General features: G+C 33.1%; 1 protein-coding gene across 2 annotated transcripts in view; it reads left to right on the plus strand.

Annotated features, from left to right (window-relative positions):
* The window catches only part of LOC126881520 (uncharacterized), a 98,789-nt gene that overhangs the window by 20,129 nt on the left and 61,476 nt on the right, over positions 1–17,184 (plus strand). For both annotated transcript variants that reach the window (XM_050645823.1, XM_050645822.1), the window contains exons 5-6: positions 715–879; positions 953–1,159. In XM_050645823.1, coding sequence (XP_050501780.1) covers positions 715–879; positions 953–1,159 — 372 coding nt within the window. The remainder of the gene's footprint in view (positions 1–714; positions 880–952; positions 1,160–17,184) is intronic.

Genomic DNA, 17,184 nt, shown 5'->3' on the forward strand with positions numbered 1-17,184 from the left:
CATTTTTGATCGCCTAGTTTACCATTTTTGTGACTAGCTTTTCAATCATCATGACCAGTCCTTTTTGCTGTCCTTTTAAGATTAGTATGGTCGAATTTGTTGCTTGATTTTGACAGGGTTTGGTGATTTGGGTGTATGATTGTCCATTGTTTATTCTAGGTATTGTGTTTTGTTTTGTTCTTTGTCTGGGTCTTCCCCAGTGCCCTTAAGGGTTCCCTATAACTTGACGGGTGTTGCCATTTGCAGTTAGTACATTTCGCTTTTTGTTCTGCCTTAATTTGGCAGAAATTGCTTCTGAGCTCTTCTCACTTTACATATGTACCTAGCGTCTTTCAGGCATACATTTTGGGCACGGTAGAAGCCCTAGCAATGAAAACATTAAGTTGTTCCTTTGCTCTTTTTTAGATCTTCTATTATTACTCTCATCTACATTAGGTTGGTAATTTTCTTTTCCTTAGTAATTATAATCAATGGTAGGGGTTTCTTTTCTTCCTTCCTTGACTTCATGTTTGTTATGTTTATTGTATCTATTTCGCGTTTCTTTATTAGTTAGTTACGTTTCTATGTCTTTAGGTTTTGTATTTGAGGACACATAAAAGAAGTGAAATAGTGTGTGAAAGAAAATTTATATAAAAATAAAATTATAAAAATAAATAATACATTTATATATTTTATTATAATGTTCATATCGTCCTTAAATTTGTATATGATTAGGATGTGGAGGCAATGTTAACAATTTAGGAGGCGGCATTACAATGATGAATATGGTTACTGAAGGTACCACTTTGTTCGATTGTGTATGGATCGTCAAACCTCCAGAAAGTCTAAGACATAGGAAGACACATCTATACGTTAAAGTAGCTACTTTTTTAGATTTCGGTGAGTAAATCACAACCATAGTTTTGCACCTTTTTCAAATAATTAGATAATTTTCATTGATTTAATTTTTAAGCTGGAACTACTGAATTAACGATAAAACAAGGTATAACCTCGAACCAGCCATCAGTGGAGGCACTGCGTAATCCTATGGCACACTATGGTACTTCAAAGCAAGTTGAACATGTCGTTCCAATTAATCAAGGTTTCTATATCAGGTTACGGGGAATGTTTACATCGAAATCAAACCTGGCTATTATTTATGCAGCTTTTAATTACAAAGGTGAGTCTTACTCAATTATTTATTCAACATGAATCGCGTCTAATTTACTCACTGCAAAACTATTTATTGACTCAGATATAAGAAGTCCGTAACAGTTTTAAACTTTTAAAGAGCCTTTTAACCAACTGGCTAAGTATAACAAAGTAGCTTTGTTATGTATGCCAGAGCACAAAGTATTGTTGAGTAGTCTCGCTAAAGAAGGACCTAGTACTATTTTTATCAGACTAGACTAGCCAATTTTTATTTTATCATATAGACAAACAGCATTTCATTTCAATTCGAGCAACCGCAAGTCTACTTGATGAGAGGTAAAACCTCGACAGACGTGTAAGAGAATGATTGGACTGGGATTGAAAACAAATTCAAACGTCTACTTTTATTTCAACGTCCTTTCTCTACAACCTACTGAAGGCATCCAAATGATGGTGTTTTGCAGGGGTAAAGAGTAGATTTATTGTTATAATAAAAGGTTATTTGTAAGATAGTCCCATAGTTTCCAGTAACCTTAGATTCCAGTAACCTTCGGTTTTAAAAGTGAGCTGCCTACATGCCTGAAGAGAAAGGTATTTAATTAGTGCATCGTCCCAGTCTTGTCATACGGGAACTCTTACCTTAATAAAAAGAAACTTTTTCCTTACTAAAAGCCTCGTCTACCAAACTGAGAGTCACACAGAGAAGAATAGAGTAGTTCACGTTAGGAATAACTCTGCGAGACCGAATAAAAAACGAAGAGATCAGAAGAAGAACCAAGGTGACTGACGTCATCGATTGCCAGACTAAAATGGAGATGGGCAGGACACATAGCCAGAATGACAGATGGGCGATAAACAAAGAGGTTATTGAAATGGAGACCAAGGGAAGACAAGAAAAGCGTCGGTCGACCACCTAGCCTGACGATTTAAGAACTGACTGGTTAGATGGACTGACGATTTAAGAACGCTAAATAAAAACTGCATGAGAGTGGTGCAAGATATACTGGGTTGAAAACACGAGGAAGATGCCTATGTTCAGCAATAGATTTTTGAGGCTGGATGATGATGAACCTTGGATTCACAGTTTGTCTAATTCGCCATCAAAGAGAAGTTTCCTGACTTCTCGTTGCTTCATAGAGACGACTGTGTACGCATCATACACTGAACCGAAAAAGTACGTAAATATAATGAAAAAACATTGATTCAAAAACGGGGAGCATTAATTTTCGTCCAAAGATCAGTATCATTGGTCCAATGTAAGTAGATACATTAACTTATGCTCAAAAACATTAATTTTTATAAATTAGTACGTTCATTCAATGTACTTTCTAGTTAAGAATCAATGTATCGGTACATTGAATCAATATATCGGTACCTACATTGAATCAATGGATCGGTACATTGAATCAATGTATCGATACATTAATTATTCTTAACTAGAAAGTACATTGAATGAACTTACTAATTCATAGAAGTTAATTTTTTTGAGCATTAGTTAATGTATCTACTTACATTGGACCAATGCTACTGATCTTTGGACGAAAATTAATGCTCCCCGTTTTTGAATCAATGTTTTTTTCATTATATTTACGTACTTTTTTGGTTCAGTGAATGTCATCTTTATGTATATTTGTATATAACATACAAATAGTTAATAAGTAAACAAAATGACGACTTAATATCTACATAAATATTAAAAATATAGGTTGAAGCAACGATTTCTTGCCGATTCTCAAACTAATGCTAATTATCTATTAAGTTTAAAGAAAAAAACATATATTTTTAATTAACACAAACAACTTTTTATAATGTAATTACAAACAGAAAAACAGAAATTAATTCTTCTTATAAAATATATAAATATATATATATATATATATATATATATATATATATATATATATATATATATATATATATATATATATATATATATATATATATAACAGGTATATAATATTTGCTGAACAGTTAGGAAACAAGGCTGAAATATTGGGGTAGCAGCAATCTCAAAGAAAACTCTTTATAATAGTTCCAAGCTTTCGAAAATGTTTATTTTCATCATCAGGGAAAATTATTTGAGGATGTTGAGCCTAGTTGTTAAACACTGACATATAAAACGAAATTTTGTCCTGGTACAAATCGTATATAAAAATTAAAATTAAAAACTATATATAAAAAATTGTTCTAAAAATCGAGTATAAATTGAAAAATGGTAAAATATTTTAAAAAATGATGTATGTCAAATGGCATTTTTGAAAAAAAAAAAATAATATTTTTTTTTTTTTCAAAAATGCCATTTGACATACATCATTTTTTAAAATATTTTACCATTTTTCAATTTATACTCGATTTTTAGAACAATTTTTTATATATAGTTTTTAATTTTAATTTTTATATACGATTTGTACCAGGACAAAATTTCGTTTTATATGTCAGTGTTTAACAACTAGGCTCAACATCCTCAAATAATTTTCCCTGATGATGAAAATAAACATTTTCGAAAGCTTGGAACTATTATAAAGAGTTTTCTTTGAGATTGCTGCTACCCCAATATTTCAGCCTTGTTTTATATATATAAATATATATATATATATCTAAAAAGTCTGGTTATTTTATTATTACCAGAAAGGCCAAAAGCATTTTCTTACACCTCGACCATCCACCTAGATGTTCCTGACGAGAGCTTGACATGAGCTCGAAACACGTCGTGTAGAATATCGGTGGTGGTCGAAGTGAAATAAAATGCAATTGCCGTTTCCTTTCATATCACGGTTCTTCTCCGTTATTGACGAATGTGTAGCGAATAACGTGGCTTTGTAGACAAATCTGTGACACAAAGAGGTGTCTTTTGTCGTTCATCGTCTTTTATGAAGACTTTGAAATTTACATTTTCGCGTCCGCTACGGAAAAGATTTCTTCTGTATACCAGAGAAATCTTTTCGTTTAATTAATATAGATGTCGTACCAAGTGTACTGAAGTCTGGTTATTTTATTATTACCAGAAAGGCCAAAAGCATTTTCTTACACCTCGACCATCCACCTAGATGTTCCTGACGAGAGCTTGACATGAGCTCGAAACACGTCGTGTAGAATATCGGTGGTGGTCGAAGTGAAATAAAATGCAATTGCCGTTTCCTTTCATATATATATATATATATATATATATATATATATATATATATATATATATATATATATATATATATATATATATATATATATATATATATATATATATATATATATATATATATATATATATATATATATATATATATATATATATATATATATATATATATATATCCCGCTATCATTATGTCATCTTTTCATGTTGCAGTCATTTGGCATCACCAAGAAATACTATCATTTTCGAATTTTAATTCGTGTATGTTTGTTGAGCGCATTTTTTAACGCCCTGTATCGTTCTCAGTTTTCTAAAATTTTAATTTTAAAAATTTAAATTATATACAAAAATTTTTACACTTCATAACCATTTTGACTTCCACCACATAAAAATGTGTATTTCCCATCATTTTGCCGCTTTTCGACGTTGCCACGAGTTAAAAATACCGATCTTTTGAGGACAGGTAGAAAAGGTCTATTGTAAACTTAGAGGATGGAATATTTTGGTAAAATATTCCATCCTCTCAGATTATAAACTACATAAAAGGTAGGTTCTTTACCTGTTCAGCTGGATTACCAAGCAAGGGTCTAAATATTTTACGAGTTGAATTGTGTTTATTTGATTTCATCTGTTAAATTAAAATTTCTCATACCGACTTAAAATATTTGTTTGAAAAATTCATTTTATATTTTCGTTTAAATTATTTAGGGTTTTTGGTCAGAATTTTGAAGAAACGCTTGGTTTGACATAAAATTTGGGACACGTACCTATAGCTAATATGATAAAGAAAAAAAGTGATATTGTGCCGATATGTGCTTTTGATCTGGAGGTGAGTTTCGTCGGTTATAGGGTATGAAAACAAATACGTTCAAATAAGTCCGGAATTGGATAAACTGACTAATTCTAAGCAACTTCTATTTTATAGCGTTTTTCACTAAGTCAATACTTTTAGAGATATTTGCGAGTGAATATGTTCATTTTTCAACAAAAAAAAAAAACGTTTTTATACGGTTTTTCGCAAATAACTCAAAAAGTAGGTACTTTATTGAAAAAAAATTAGCAAATAGTAAATATAGCTTATAAAAAAGTGAAAAAATGGTATATGTGTCAGGTCTGTAGACCCAGTAGAAGCAGAGTTATTGCTAAGCTTTGTTTTAAAACCAAGAGGAGTAGGTAAACTAAATGGCAGATTCACACCCAAGAAAGTCACTAGAAATATCATCAGATAAATCTTCTTTTTTGGTTGATCATATCGGCCTTTGACGGTAATCTTGACTAAAAATCTAAAAATAAAAGGAAGAACGCAGAAAATACAAAAATTGCTGATAAAATAAATAAACTAACCTATGAAATGCCAATAGTGTCAAAATTTGATATGAGTAAAATTGCCTGAGGTTGTACCAATTACAAACAAGGTGTACGGCGCGGGAAATTTGAATGACTCCTCTTGTTTAAAAACAGACTATAGTGAAAAATAAGCTCTTATATCTCAAATTCCAAATCGAATATTTTAACGTGAAATAAAAAAAATGAAACACTTTTCTGGGAAAACTTATTACAACTTTCTTAAAGTGTTTAAGAAAACGTTTATTTTTATTTTTTTTTAAGTTTCCAGCAGCAAGAGTAAGCAGGTTACGCTCAAAATACAGTTGTTCCTTTTTTTTTTGGTTAAAAATATTCTAAAAACTCCCTCTAATTAACAGCCCAAATGGAATTAATCGTTACCACTTCACAAGTAACTTTATGTATTGTTTGTGTTTGTAAGTTTCATCAGTTCAAAGTGCTTATTTGTGGAAAAATTTGGTTTTAAAGTAAATTTTTTTAAATCTTTAATTTTGAAAAAAAGACTTTTGTCAAAATAACTTAAAAATTATTAGTGATACCAAATATCTTAAAGAGTAAAAAATGTAGGTGTTGCTTTTTTAAATATTTGGAATTTTTTGATTTTCTGGAAGACAAAAATTGGTTAAGATATGGCTGTTCAAAATTTGCATATACATACTCGTGACTAGTGATTCGTTCGAGGCCTTTCAACAAAACCCCTTTCAAAAATAAGCATTTTGAACCAATGCAACTTACAGATCATATACAGGGTTTCCCCGAAAATAGTGCGTTCCTTAAAGGTATAGATAGAAAGCACAATGTAGAGCAAAAAAGTCTTATAACATTTTATTCTAAATTCAGCCGTTTGACCAAAAAACGAAAATACATTTTGATATGCAAATTGATACTCAATTAGTAAATAAACAAGGGGTCCCATTAGATTAAATTTCACAGTCACAGGTTCTTCTACGCCATGTTGCCAGGTCATATAAATTTATGAAAATAAAAATTTACTCTTATGGAGAACAACGTAATTTTTGTTGAAACGGTTAACTTTAGGAAAAAATGTTACAACACCTTTTTGTTCTAAATTGTGTATTATATCCACACCTTAAAGGAACACACTATTTTCGGAGACACCCTGTATAAACAATACATTTATCTAAAGTAACGTGTGAAGCGGTAACAATTAATTTTCATGACTTTCTTTTGCCAAAAAAAAGGGAACGATTTTATTTTCAGCGTAACTTGCTTACTTTTCACGCTAGAAACTGTTTTAAAAACACCAAAAAAAATTTTTTTTAAACACTTTAAAAGAGTTATGATGAGTGTTTCCCGAAAAGTGCTTTATTTTTTTGGCTATTTTACATTGAAATATTCGATTTGGTATTTGACGAATAAGAACCTATTTTTCATTAGCTGCAACCCTGCTTCTACTGGGTCTACAGACCTTATACTGACACCTCTTTTTCATAAGCTATATTATTGCTAGGAATATTTTCTTCGATAAAATATGTACATACTTACTTTTTGAGTTATTTGCGAAAATCCGTCCAAAACGTGTTTTTCTATGAAAAATAAACATATTCACTCGCACATACCTCGAAAAGTATTGACCTAAAACTTTTATAGAACAAAATTTGCTTAGAATTAGAATTAGTCAGTTTATCCACTTCCGGACTTATTTTGCACGTATGTTTTTTCACCTCCAAGAAGGGGTGAAAGTCACATCCAGGACAAGAGAACATATCGGCATAATCTCACTTTTTTCTTTGGCATTTTAGCTACGTGTGTGCCAAATTTTATGTCAATCCAAGCGGTTCTTTAAAATCTGGAGGTTTTGCGATATTTTATCGTGAGTGAATGGAATAATAATTATTACAACGGCAATTATTGCCGTTGTCACTTTTAGATAAGAAGTCATTATCACAATGATATAGTCAGGTTAACTGAATTGTATAATTATTGTTTTTATCATTAAATGTGAAAACCTAGAATTATCCATGTCTGTCCGTCAATAAACACAACTCGTCTATTAGTAGGACAGAAAGAATGACAAATAAGGTGTCAAATGAAAGCCTATAACCAAAATATGATATTACATGTGAGAAGTTTGACCTCGGACTGCCTGTTCCAGAGTTGCAACCGAAAGTACTGTTTTAAATTCGTCGAAATAGTACAAACTATTGGTCAACACGACTAAGAAAGACCAGAACAAATACATACTTCCGGTTTCATGCCTGTCTGTTCGTCCATATCTGTAGGTGAACAAAATTCATCCGTCATATCAGCTGACAAAAAGTTACACGAAGGGTTCAAATATCGACTGCCGGTTCAACTTCCGGTCACTTTTTGTGAAAAATTAGAACTTACGATGTCCAATTGCTTGTTACAATTTTTTTTATAAGTGTTCTACTCTATCTATTCTGACTTTTCATTAACTTACTTAGATCACATATAATTTAATACAGTTTTGATGTCAGGGTCTTCAAAATTTATGTGGTGAGTTCCGGTATGTGATGAATGAAAAACGACTCCATAAGCAGAAGAAAAAAGTGTTCTCAAGACCTAAGACAATACATCGACTCACAAGAGCGTTGTGACAGTAGCAAAAATTCGAGTTGGGGTTCTAATTACTTTCTCATGCGGCTTACTCTCCTGACTTGGCCCCCTCCGATTATTAAGTGTTCCCAAATCTGAAGAAATGATGGGCGAGTCACAAAGTTTCACAAAAAAGCGAATATTTCGCGAAATGAACGTCAGATCGAAAAACTAAAAAATGCGTGTTCAATATTTTTCAAAAGTCTATCGAATGATACCAAAAACGAACCCCCACGGAAAGGGGTGAGGAGTAAATTAAAAATTTTAAATACGAACCCTGCGATATTTCGCGAAATGAACATCAGAGTGCCAGTGTGTGCTTTTTTTCTGGGGATGAGTACCACCCCCTTCTCGAGTGTGAAAAAATATAGGTCCAAATAAGTCCGTAAGTGGATAAACTAATTAAATTCCTTGTAACTTTTGTTTTTAGATGGTTTTTCGCAAATAAATCAAAAAGTAAGTATTTGATCGAAAAACTATTCCTAGCAAATATAAAGCTTATAAAACAGTAAAAAAAATGATGTATGTATGAAGTCTGGACACACAATAAAAACAGAGTTGGAGCTAATCAAAAGTTGGTTCTTATTCGTCAAATTCCAAATCGACTAGTTCAACGTAAAATGTCCAAAAAATAACGCACTTTTCGGGGAAAACCCGCCACAAATTTTTTAAAGAGTTTAAAAAAAGTTTTATTTTTGTTATATAAAAAGTATCTATTCTATCACCATCAGCATCAAAAGTAGACCGGGCAGTATCGTCGCCCCCGCTAGCGAAATTATTCCGATTCGATTTTTTTGCACAAACTTACTCAAAAAGAGGTCCTTATAACATATCCAAAGGGTGCCGGGCGGTGCATTGGTCGAAAAATTGTTTAAAAAATTTTTTTGAAACAAATTCACAAAAACAATTTTTTCATTTCGAACAATTTTTTTTAGATAACTTGTGTCATTCTGGGCAAAAAAGGTATCTTGCCATTTTTGTTTAAAATTGATTGTTGTCGAGTTATATGCGATTAAAAATTTGAAAAATGCGAAAATGGCCATTTTTAAGTCTTAATAACTCGATTAAAAGTTATTATTATGAAATTAAAAAGTGAGCAGATCAAGTTTCAAACCCTTGCTTCAAGGTCCTTAAGAGATTTTTGTCATTATTTTATTACAAAGCTGTTATTTTTAATTATTAATAATTAGCGCTATAGTCCCGGATTTATCGTCGCCCCTGTTAGTGAAATTATTCCGATTCGATTTTTTTGCACAAACTTACTCAAAAAGAGGTCCTTATAACATATTCACAAGGTGCCGTGGTCGAAAAATTGTTTAAACAATTTTTTAAACAAATCCACAAAAATAATTTTTTCACTTTGAACAATTTTTTTTTAGATAATTTTGGACATTCTGAACAAAAAAGGTTTCTTGTCAACTTTCTCTAAAATTGATTGTTGTCGAGTTATACGCGATTTAAAACCTGAAAAATGCGAAAATGGCCATATAACTCGACAAAAATCAATTTTAGAGAAAAATCTCAAGATACCTTTTTTGCTCAGAATAACCCAACTTATCTAAAAAATCGTTCGTAATGAAAAAATTATTTTTGTGAATTTGTTTAAAAAATTGTTTAAGGTGATACAGTAGCGATCAACAGGTAGCCAAAACGCGTTCCAAGATTGCGGCTGTAATTTTGAATATTTTTTCAAGATATTTGGCACACGTATCCGTAATATAATAAAGAATGGCGGTACAGAGCCCAATTTGAAAAATATATTAGGTAATATTTGAAAATTATTCTGTAATTAAATACAATATTAAAAAAACGAGCCTGTACCGCCATTAAGAAGAACAAAAAAATACACTTTCTTCAAATAAACTTTTTTATCCGATGCCTAGATTTTGTGTCATTTTGGAACTACTAAAATGTTTTATTTCATTAGTCCAAAACAAAATTTAAATTTTTTAATTCGACAAAATATTTCCACGCACAGGCTGTGGTCTGTATTAATTCGAGAACCAAGAGAGACAGCTCATTAACCGCCTTTCATTTTTTCTTAGAAAATAAACGATCTCTACACAAAGTACTTATAGGATAATACGCCGCCGTTATGAAATGATTGTAGGATGTTAAAATGACGAAGGATGTTTTACCCGGAAATCCGAATTTTATATACTTTTGTTATATTTAATACCCTAATAGCACACGACGTCCTTTGGACGTCCAAAATAGGTCAATTTTTGGTCCTAACGTCCATGGACCATAAACGGACGTCCTTTGGACGTCCGACGCTGGACGTACTTCGGGTGTACTAAATATGTACGTCCTTTGGACGTCCGGCGTTGGACGTCCTTCAGGTGGACTAAATATGTACGTCCTTTGGACGTCCGGCGTTGGACGTCCTTCGGGTGGACTAAATATGTACGTCCTTCGGACGTCCGGTGTTGGACGTCCTTCGGGTGGAATAAATATGAACGTCCTTTGGACGTCCGTACTCGGACGAAATACGGACCTTTTCCAATCGTCCATATTGGACATATTCTACCAATAAGGGGATTAAACAGCAAAATTATTTAATAAAATATTAACTTAATTATGTTAATAAAATAGTTTAAATGGAAAAGATTATAAATCATATTTAATTCAAAACTGTATATGTAGTTTAATATCTAATACATGTTTTTGTTTTTATGTAAAGTGTGAAAATCTGATCGGTAAATTATTCGTTATGTCCACTCTACATCAACAATAAATTGAACAAGAAATTGACTAAGTTATTCAAGGCCAAATTTGACGAGTACAAAATGTATGATTTGTAAAAGAAAATGAAGGAATTTGATGAAATAGAACAATTGGATATGTTTTATTTTGTCAAATTTCTTTATTTTCTGTTTATTCACGGCAAAATTGGAAGTAGAATTGTGTTTTGTATAAGCCAAATTTGACCTTGAATAACTTGTCGTCAATTTCTTGTTCAATTATTGTTGATGTAAAGTGGACTTTATAATGTTTTATTATTCCCGTTACCAAGATGATAGAAGTTTGGTGGTTAATTCTAATAAGCAAAAATATAATTTTTATCAATGTATCCTTACTACAGATGAATATTGAGAGCATCTTTTTGAAGTTGAGCGTACGTGTGCCCAAAATAGGTCCAGTTTTAGTCCTAATGCGGATGGACTATAAATGAACGTCCTTCGGACGTCCGACGTTGGACGTACTTACGTGTTGAATAAATATGAACGTCCTTTGGACGTCCATTGGACGTCCGTGCTCGGACGTCCGTTGGACATTGACATCGATCCGTGAGCGTCATCTGCAAAGAAGAAAATCACAAGCCAGGACAACCAATCCAAATAGTGAGTATTTCAAACTTTTGTGTTGTGTTGTCAAAAGTTTATTTAATTATTTATGTTTTTCCTTACATACTTACATATTTTTTCAAGCTTTTTGGTATATTTTTCATATTTTTTACTATATTTCGATAAAAAAATTCTTCGCAGTTTTATCCTAATCAACATCATCATCATTCTATCCAAAAAGGCAAATCGCCAAAATCGCAATTTTATCATAATATGATATGTATATTTGCATTTTACCACATTTTTTCGATGTTTTGAAACATTTTTGTATATCTTTTGTGTATCTATCTATATTTTGTATATCACCCCTCCTCGGGGTGAAACTCACCCCCCAAATTCACATACTAATTTGTAAGTACACATACTTTGTAAGTATGGAATAAAGGTTGCTTAATATTAATCAGTTTATCGAAGTCCGGACTTATTTGAACGTTTTTCACCCCAGAGAAAGAGTGAAACTCACCCCAGGGCAATAGCACACATTGGCACAATATCACTTTTTTTCTTTGGCATGTTAGCTATGCGTATGCCAAATTTCATGTCAATCCTTTAAAATTTACAGCAAAAACCATCAAAGAATGTAGTAATATTTGTTTTCATGAAGTCGGTGATAGAGTTTGACAAATCTTTATGGTTGTTAAATATCTTTTAATTTGTGTATTCGATTTTTAAAGGTAGGTACTATATACGTCCATTTGGCACAATAAAAAATAACCTTCGACCGGTACATATTGCTTGTATCGATGCTCGGTGCATTGTTCAGTCATAAATTTTACCTGTCCCTATAGCGTCGGCCGTCGGGTCCTATTGTAAATTATTATAATAATAGTCCGTCTCGGTATTTTATTATTTCTGTCATAAGTATCTCTGTGGAAATGCAAATGTTGCTTGTAACATCCCAAAAACCAGCTCTACTATTAATTGTACTCGTATAAATAAGTGTATAATATGTACCTACCTACTTATTTATTGTATTCATTTATAGACCTGGATCCCGCGTAATAAAAAAAGTTGATTAACAGCAAGCTGAAAATTTGTTAATAGCTTCACGGTGTCTAGTCGGACAAACTTTGATGTACGGGAATACTGGAACCGGGGAAGTTTTAATTGTGGAACAGGTTAAAAACTTGGAACATCAGACTACCGAAAACGTTCCATGTATTTTGTCGGACAGAACTTCCAATTGATTTGTTACCATTTCATTAAACTCTTATGCAAAAATCAGACTGCGTACCAGTCTACTTTTATTCTCTTAATATTTTTACTTAAAAAAAGTGTACTACAATCATCTCGCTAAACTTAATATAACTGTTTTCGAGATAAACCCATTTTAAATCTGCGATATAACATAATTTTTTGCATAATATTGTAGTTAAATCCGAAAAATCAACTTAAAACCATAATAATAATTGTGCCAATTCTCATTTATGTCATTTATATTTTTGGAGATTTTTATGGTTTATAAGTTATTTTTCGAGTTTAGCGAGACGAATGTAGTATATATTTTTTAAGTAATAATATTAAGAGAATAAAAGTTTTGATTCGAAAAGTATATGTAATGTAGAGTTCCCTCAGCGATGTGATATAATATTATTACAGTATAGCTCCCCGTGCATGACAAGCTTATGGAGGTAGCCCATATAGCCTAGGCTATAATATTATTAAAAAAATCACTTAGATGGGACAATGGCTTTAGGAAATTCGAGACATCAAAAATGGCCCATTTTTAAGGTGGTGCGTTAATTTCTTGGAGAAATGTAATTATAATTTAATGTAAATAATCTAATATCCAATAATTGTAAATTAATATAAGATGTAATATAAGTTCCTTAAAAAATATATTTTTTATTTCCCACAATACATTCTCCACAGGTATAAATATCGTCTCTAGACGTCCACCGAACGTCCTCCCAGGACGTTAGATGGATGATCGGCAGCAATACATTGGACCAAACTGGGACGTCCTATGAAGGCCCAATTGACGTCCACCGAACGTCCCTTCGGACGTTAGGTGGACCTCCATTGGGCGTTTGGCAACGTGGAATTTGGACCAAAATTGGACGTCCTGTTAAGGTCCAATTCACGTCCCCTAAGACGTCCGATTAAGATCCAATTTACTCCGATTAAGGTCCAATTTACGTCCAATTAAGGTCCCATTTACGTCCGATTAAGGTCCAATTTACGTCCGATTAAAGTCCAATTTACGTCCGATTAAGGTTCAATTTACGTCCGATTAAGGTCTAATTTACGTCCGATTAAGGTTCAATTTACGTCCGATTAAGGTCCAATTTACGTCCGATTAGGGTCCAATTTACGTCCCCTAGGACGTCCGATTAAGGTCCAATTTACGTCCGATTAAGATCCAATATATGTCCCCTCGGACATTAGATGGACGTCCAATGGACGTTCGGTAGCGCGACATTTGGACCAAAATAGGACGTATAAAGGACGTTCCTCGGACGAAAACGGACGTCCAATGGACGTCCCTAAAGTCCGTGAAGGACGTCCATTGGACGTCCTTGTGCTATTAGGGTAGGTACCTACCTATAATTCTGGTGATTTTTTAAATCCTCTATTGTTAAGAGAATTTACACCTTTAGCCAAAGTTTTACGATTTTCTAACGGAAATTAACAAGTTATTTTAAATACGCACCAATTATCGATGTTGAAAGGAGTTTTTCAAGTTATAAAAATATTTTGTCTGATCAAAGAATATGTTTCCTCGTAAAGAATTTGGAAAAACACATTGTAGTGAATTATAATCGAAGATATATTTATAGTGATATTGTTGTTTTATTTTAAATAGGTAACTATTGGTAGCAGTTTTTGTAAAAACTGTGAATAAATTGCATATATAAAAAATGATTTTATTTGAAAAATAATAAATAAGATTACTAAATAAGACAGAAAATTTGTGGTTTCCCGAAATGCGCATTTTTTGAATTTTTGTGCATATCTTGCGCATATTTCGTAATTTTTTACCGCATATATATGCGAATATTTCATCAAAATTGATCGCATATAAATCCGCTCCCTAGTCATTGTATTCTGTTGGCTGATTCCAATGATTTGAGCCGCCGTACGACACGTTGGGACCAATGGGAGTGAAGATACGTAACTAATACCTATCAAGAGGTTTACTCAAACTTCTTTTCTGTACTTATACCTACCACTCGGTATAAGTACAAAAAAGAAGTTTGTGTAAACCTTTGCACAACTGTGTAAATACTAAAGAAAAATCTAAAATATTAAAAAAAAATAGTGGAATCCGTTAATCTGTTCTCGAAAAAATTAGCTATGAAAATGAGCATAATTTTCTATATCCCTAACTTTTGACGAGCAGTTTAGCTTAAATGGGGAAAAACGGTAAGCTTAGACCAAACACCAGTAGGAGGCATTCAATTAATTGAGGAAAAAAATTAAATGGATACCAATATTCATTTCAGTTATAGAAAAGGCATTGCCCCGCTAGAATGGTTGAAATCACAAGTAACAATTAATAGTCCTACAAAAAAGACAGGCGCTTGAAAGTGATAAGACCATTGAACAATAAGCCTGCGAACTGCCTTTTAAACACATTCTTAAAAATAATCCATAACACAATTAAAAAAAGGTTTGTTAAGAAATTCTTTTATAGACTTCAGAAATTCAACAACTTCTCCTGATTATGTTTAAAAAACGTACGGAATGCACTAAATGAAAAAAAGAAGAAAAAGATTTATCATACCGTTATACTCTAATATATTCTTACGTTGAATATTTGATGCTTCCCTGTAGAGTATAAAACGGACAGTTGTGTTTTTCCCGTGAGCTGCCTTGTTTAGTCTTCTTTGTCGTTCTATTCGTTAAATCCTATCCTCTCAAGTCACAGCGTCAGAAAGCAATGGGTATATGCAGTGAACGGGAGGCCTATGTCGAGCAGTGAACGTTGGGGCCCTTTCGCGTTTATCATATGTAGAGAAGTCGCTTGTCAAAACCTGGACGTATGTAATCGTATTCTATTTGTTAAATACTCTCACCTAATATGTCATACCATGTGTGTTAATCCATTTTATTTCTACAATTTTAAAGTGTTATTACATGCCGTCATTTTCATTTGTCTACACCATCTTATTCTGCCAGTTAAATCCCATCATTTCAGACGCTGTACGTCACGATTGAACCAATAGAACCGTAGATACAAGACTAAGGCCCTTTTGACATGATGCTGTAATTGATTTTCATACGTCATTGTATTATATTAGTCAAATCCAGTTATTTTAGGTGCTGTACGCCACGATTGGACCAATAGGAGCGAAGATACGTAAATAAGGCCCTTTTGACATATTGCTGTATTTGATTTTTCTGTGTCATTGTATTTTGTTCATTAAACCCTACCATTTGAGCTGCTGTACGTCACAATTGGACCAATAGGACTAGATATACACAACTAGGGCCCTTTTGACTTGTTGCTGTATTTGATTTTTCTGTGTCATTGTATTTTATTTGTCAAGTCCTATTATTTGAGATGCCGTACGTCACGATTGGTCTTATAGGACCGAAGATACGCGACTAAGGCCCTTTTGACATGAGGTTGTATTTTATTTTTCTCTCATTGTATTCTGTTTGTCAAATCCTATCATTTGAGGTGCTATACATCACGATTGGACCAACAGGACCGAAGATACATAACTAAGGCCCTTTTGACATATTGCTTGTTTGATTTTTCTGTGTCATTGTCTTCTATGATGTCTAAGGCATATCTCTGATATGCCCTATTTTTAAATTGGACTTCGTAAGTCCTAGGTTTTCACCCACAAGCTTTTATTTGACACCTCATTTGTCATTCTACCCGGTATAATGGCGGAGGAGTTATATTGGCGGTCGTACGGACCGACAGAAAGAGTACCCAGCTCAAATATCTCACCTTTAGTACCATCCTTGGATTATAAGCTTTCATTTGACACCTCATTTATTATTATAGCTGGTATAATGATAGAGGAGTTACATTCGCGGTCGGACGGACCCACCGACAGACCGCCTAGGTCAAATATCTCACCTTTAGTACCATCCTTGTATTACCAGCTTACATTTGACACCTTATTTGTCATTCTACCTGGTATAATGACGGAAAAGTTATATTCGCGGTCGTACGGACCGACAGAAAGATTGTCTAGGCCAAATATCTCACTTTTAGTACTATCCTTGGATTATAAGCTTTCATTTGACACCTTATTTATCATTCTACTTGGTATAAAGACGCAGAAGTTATAGTCGCGGTCGTACGGACCGGCGGAAAGACAGCTTAGGTCAAATCGCTCACCTGTAGTACCATCATTGGATTATCAGCTTTCATTTGACACCTCATTTGTCATTCTACTTGGTATAAAGACGCAGAAGTTATAGTCGCGGTCGTACGGACCGGCGGAAAGACAGCCTAGGTCAAATCGCTCACCTGTAGTACTATCATTGGATTATCAGCTTTCATTTGACACCTCATTTGTCATTCTACCTGGTATAACGACGGAGGGGTTATATGCGCGGTCGTACGGACCGACGGAAAGACAGCCTGGGTCAAATATCTCACCTTTAGTACCATCCTTGGAATATAAGCTTTCATTTGACACCTCATTTGTCATTCTACCTGGTATAATGACGGAGAAGTTATATTCG

The sequence above is a fragment of the Diabrotica virgifera genome, chromosome 3, assembly GCF_917563875.1.
Source record: "Diabrotica virgifera virgifera chromosome 3, PGI_DIABVI_V3a".
NCBI classification, from domain to species: Eukaryota; Metazoa; Arthropoda; class Insecta; order Coleoptera; family Chrysomelidae; genus Diabrotica; species Diabrotica virgifera.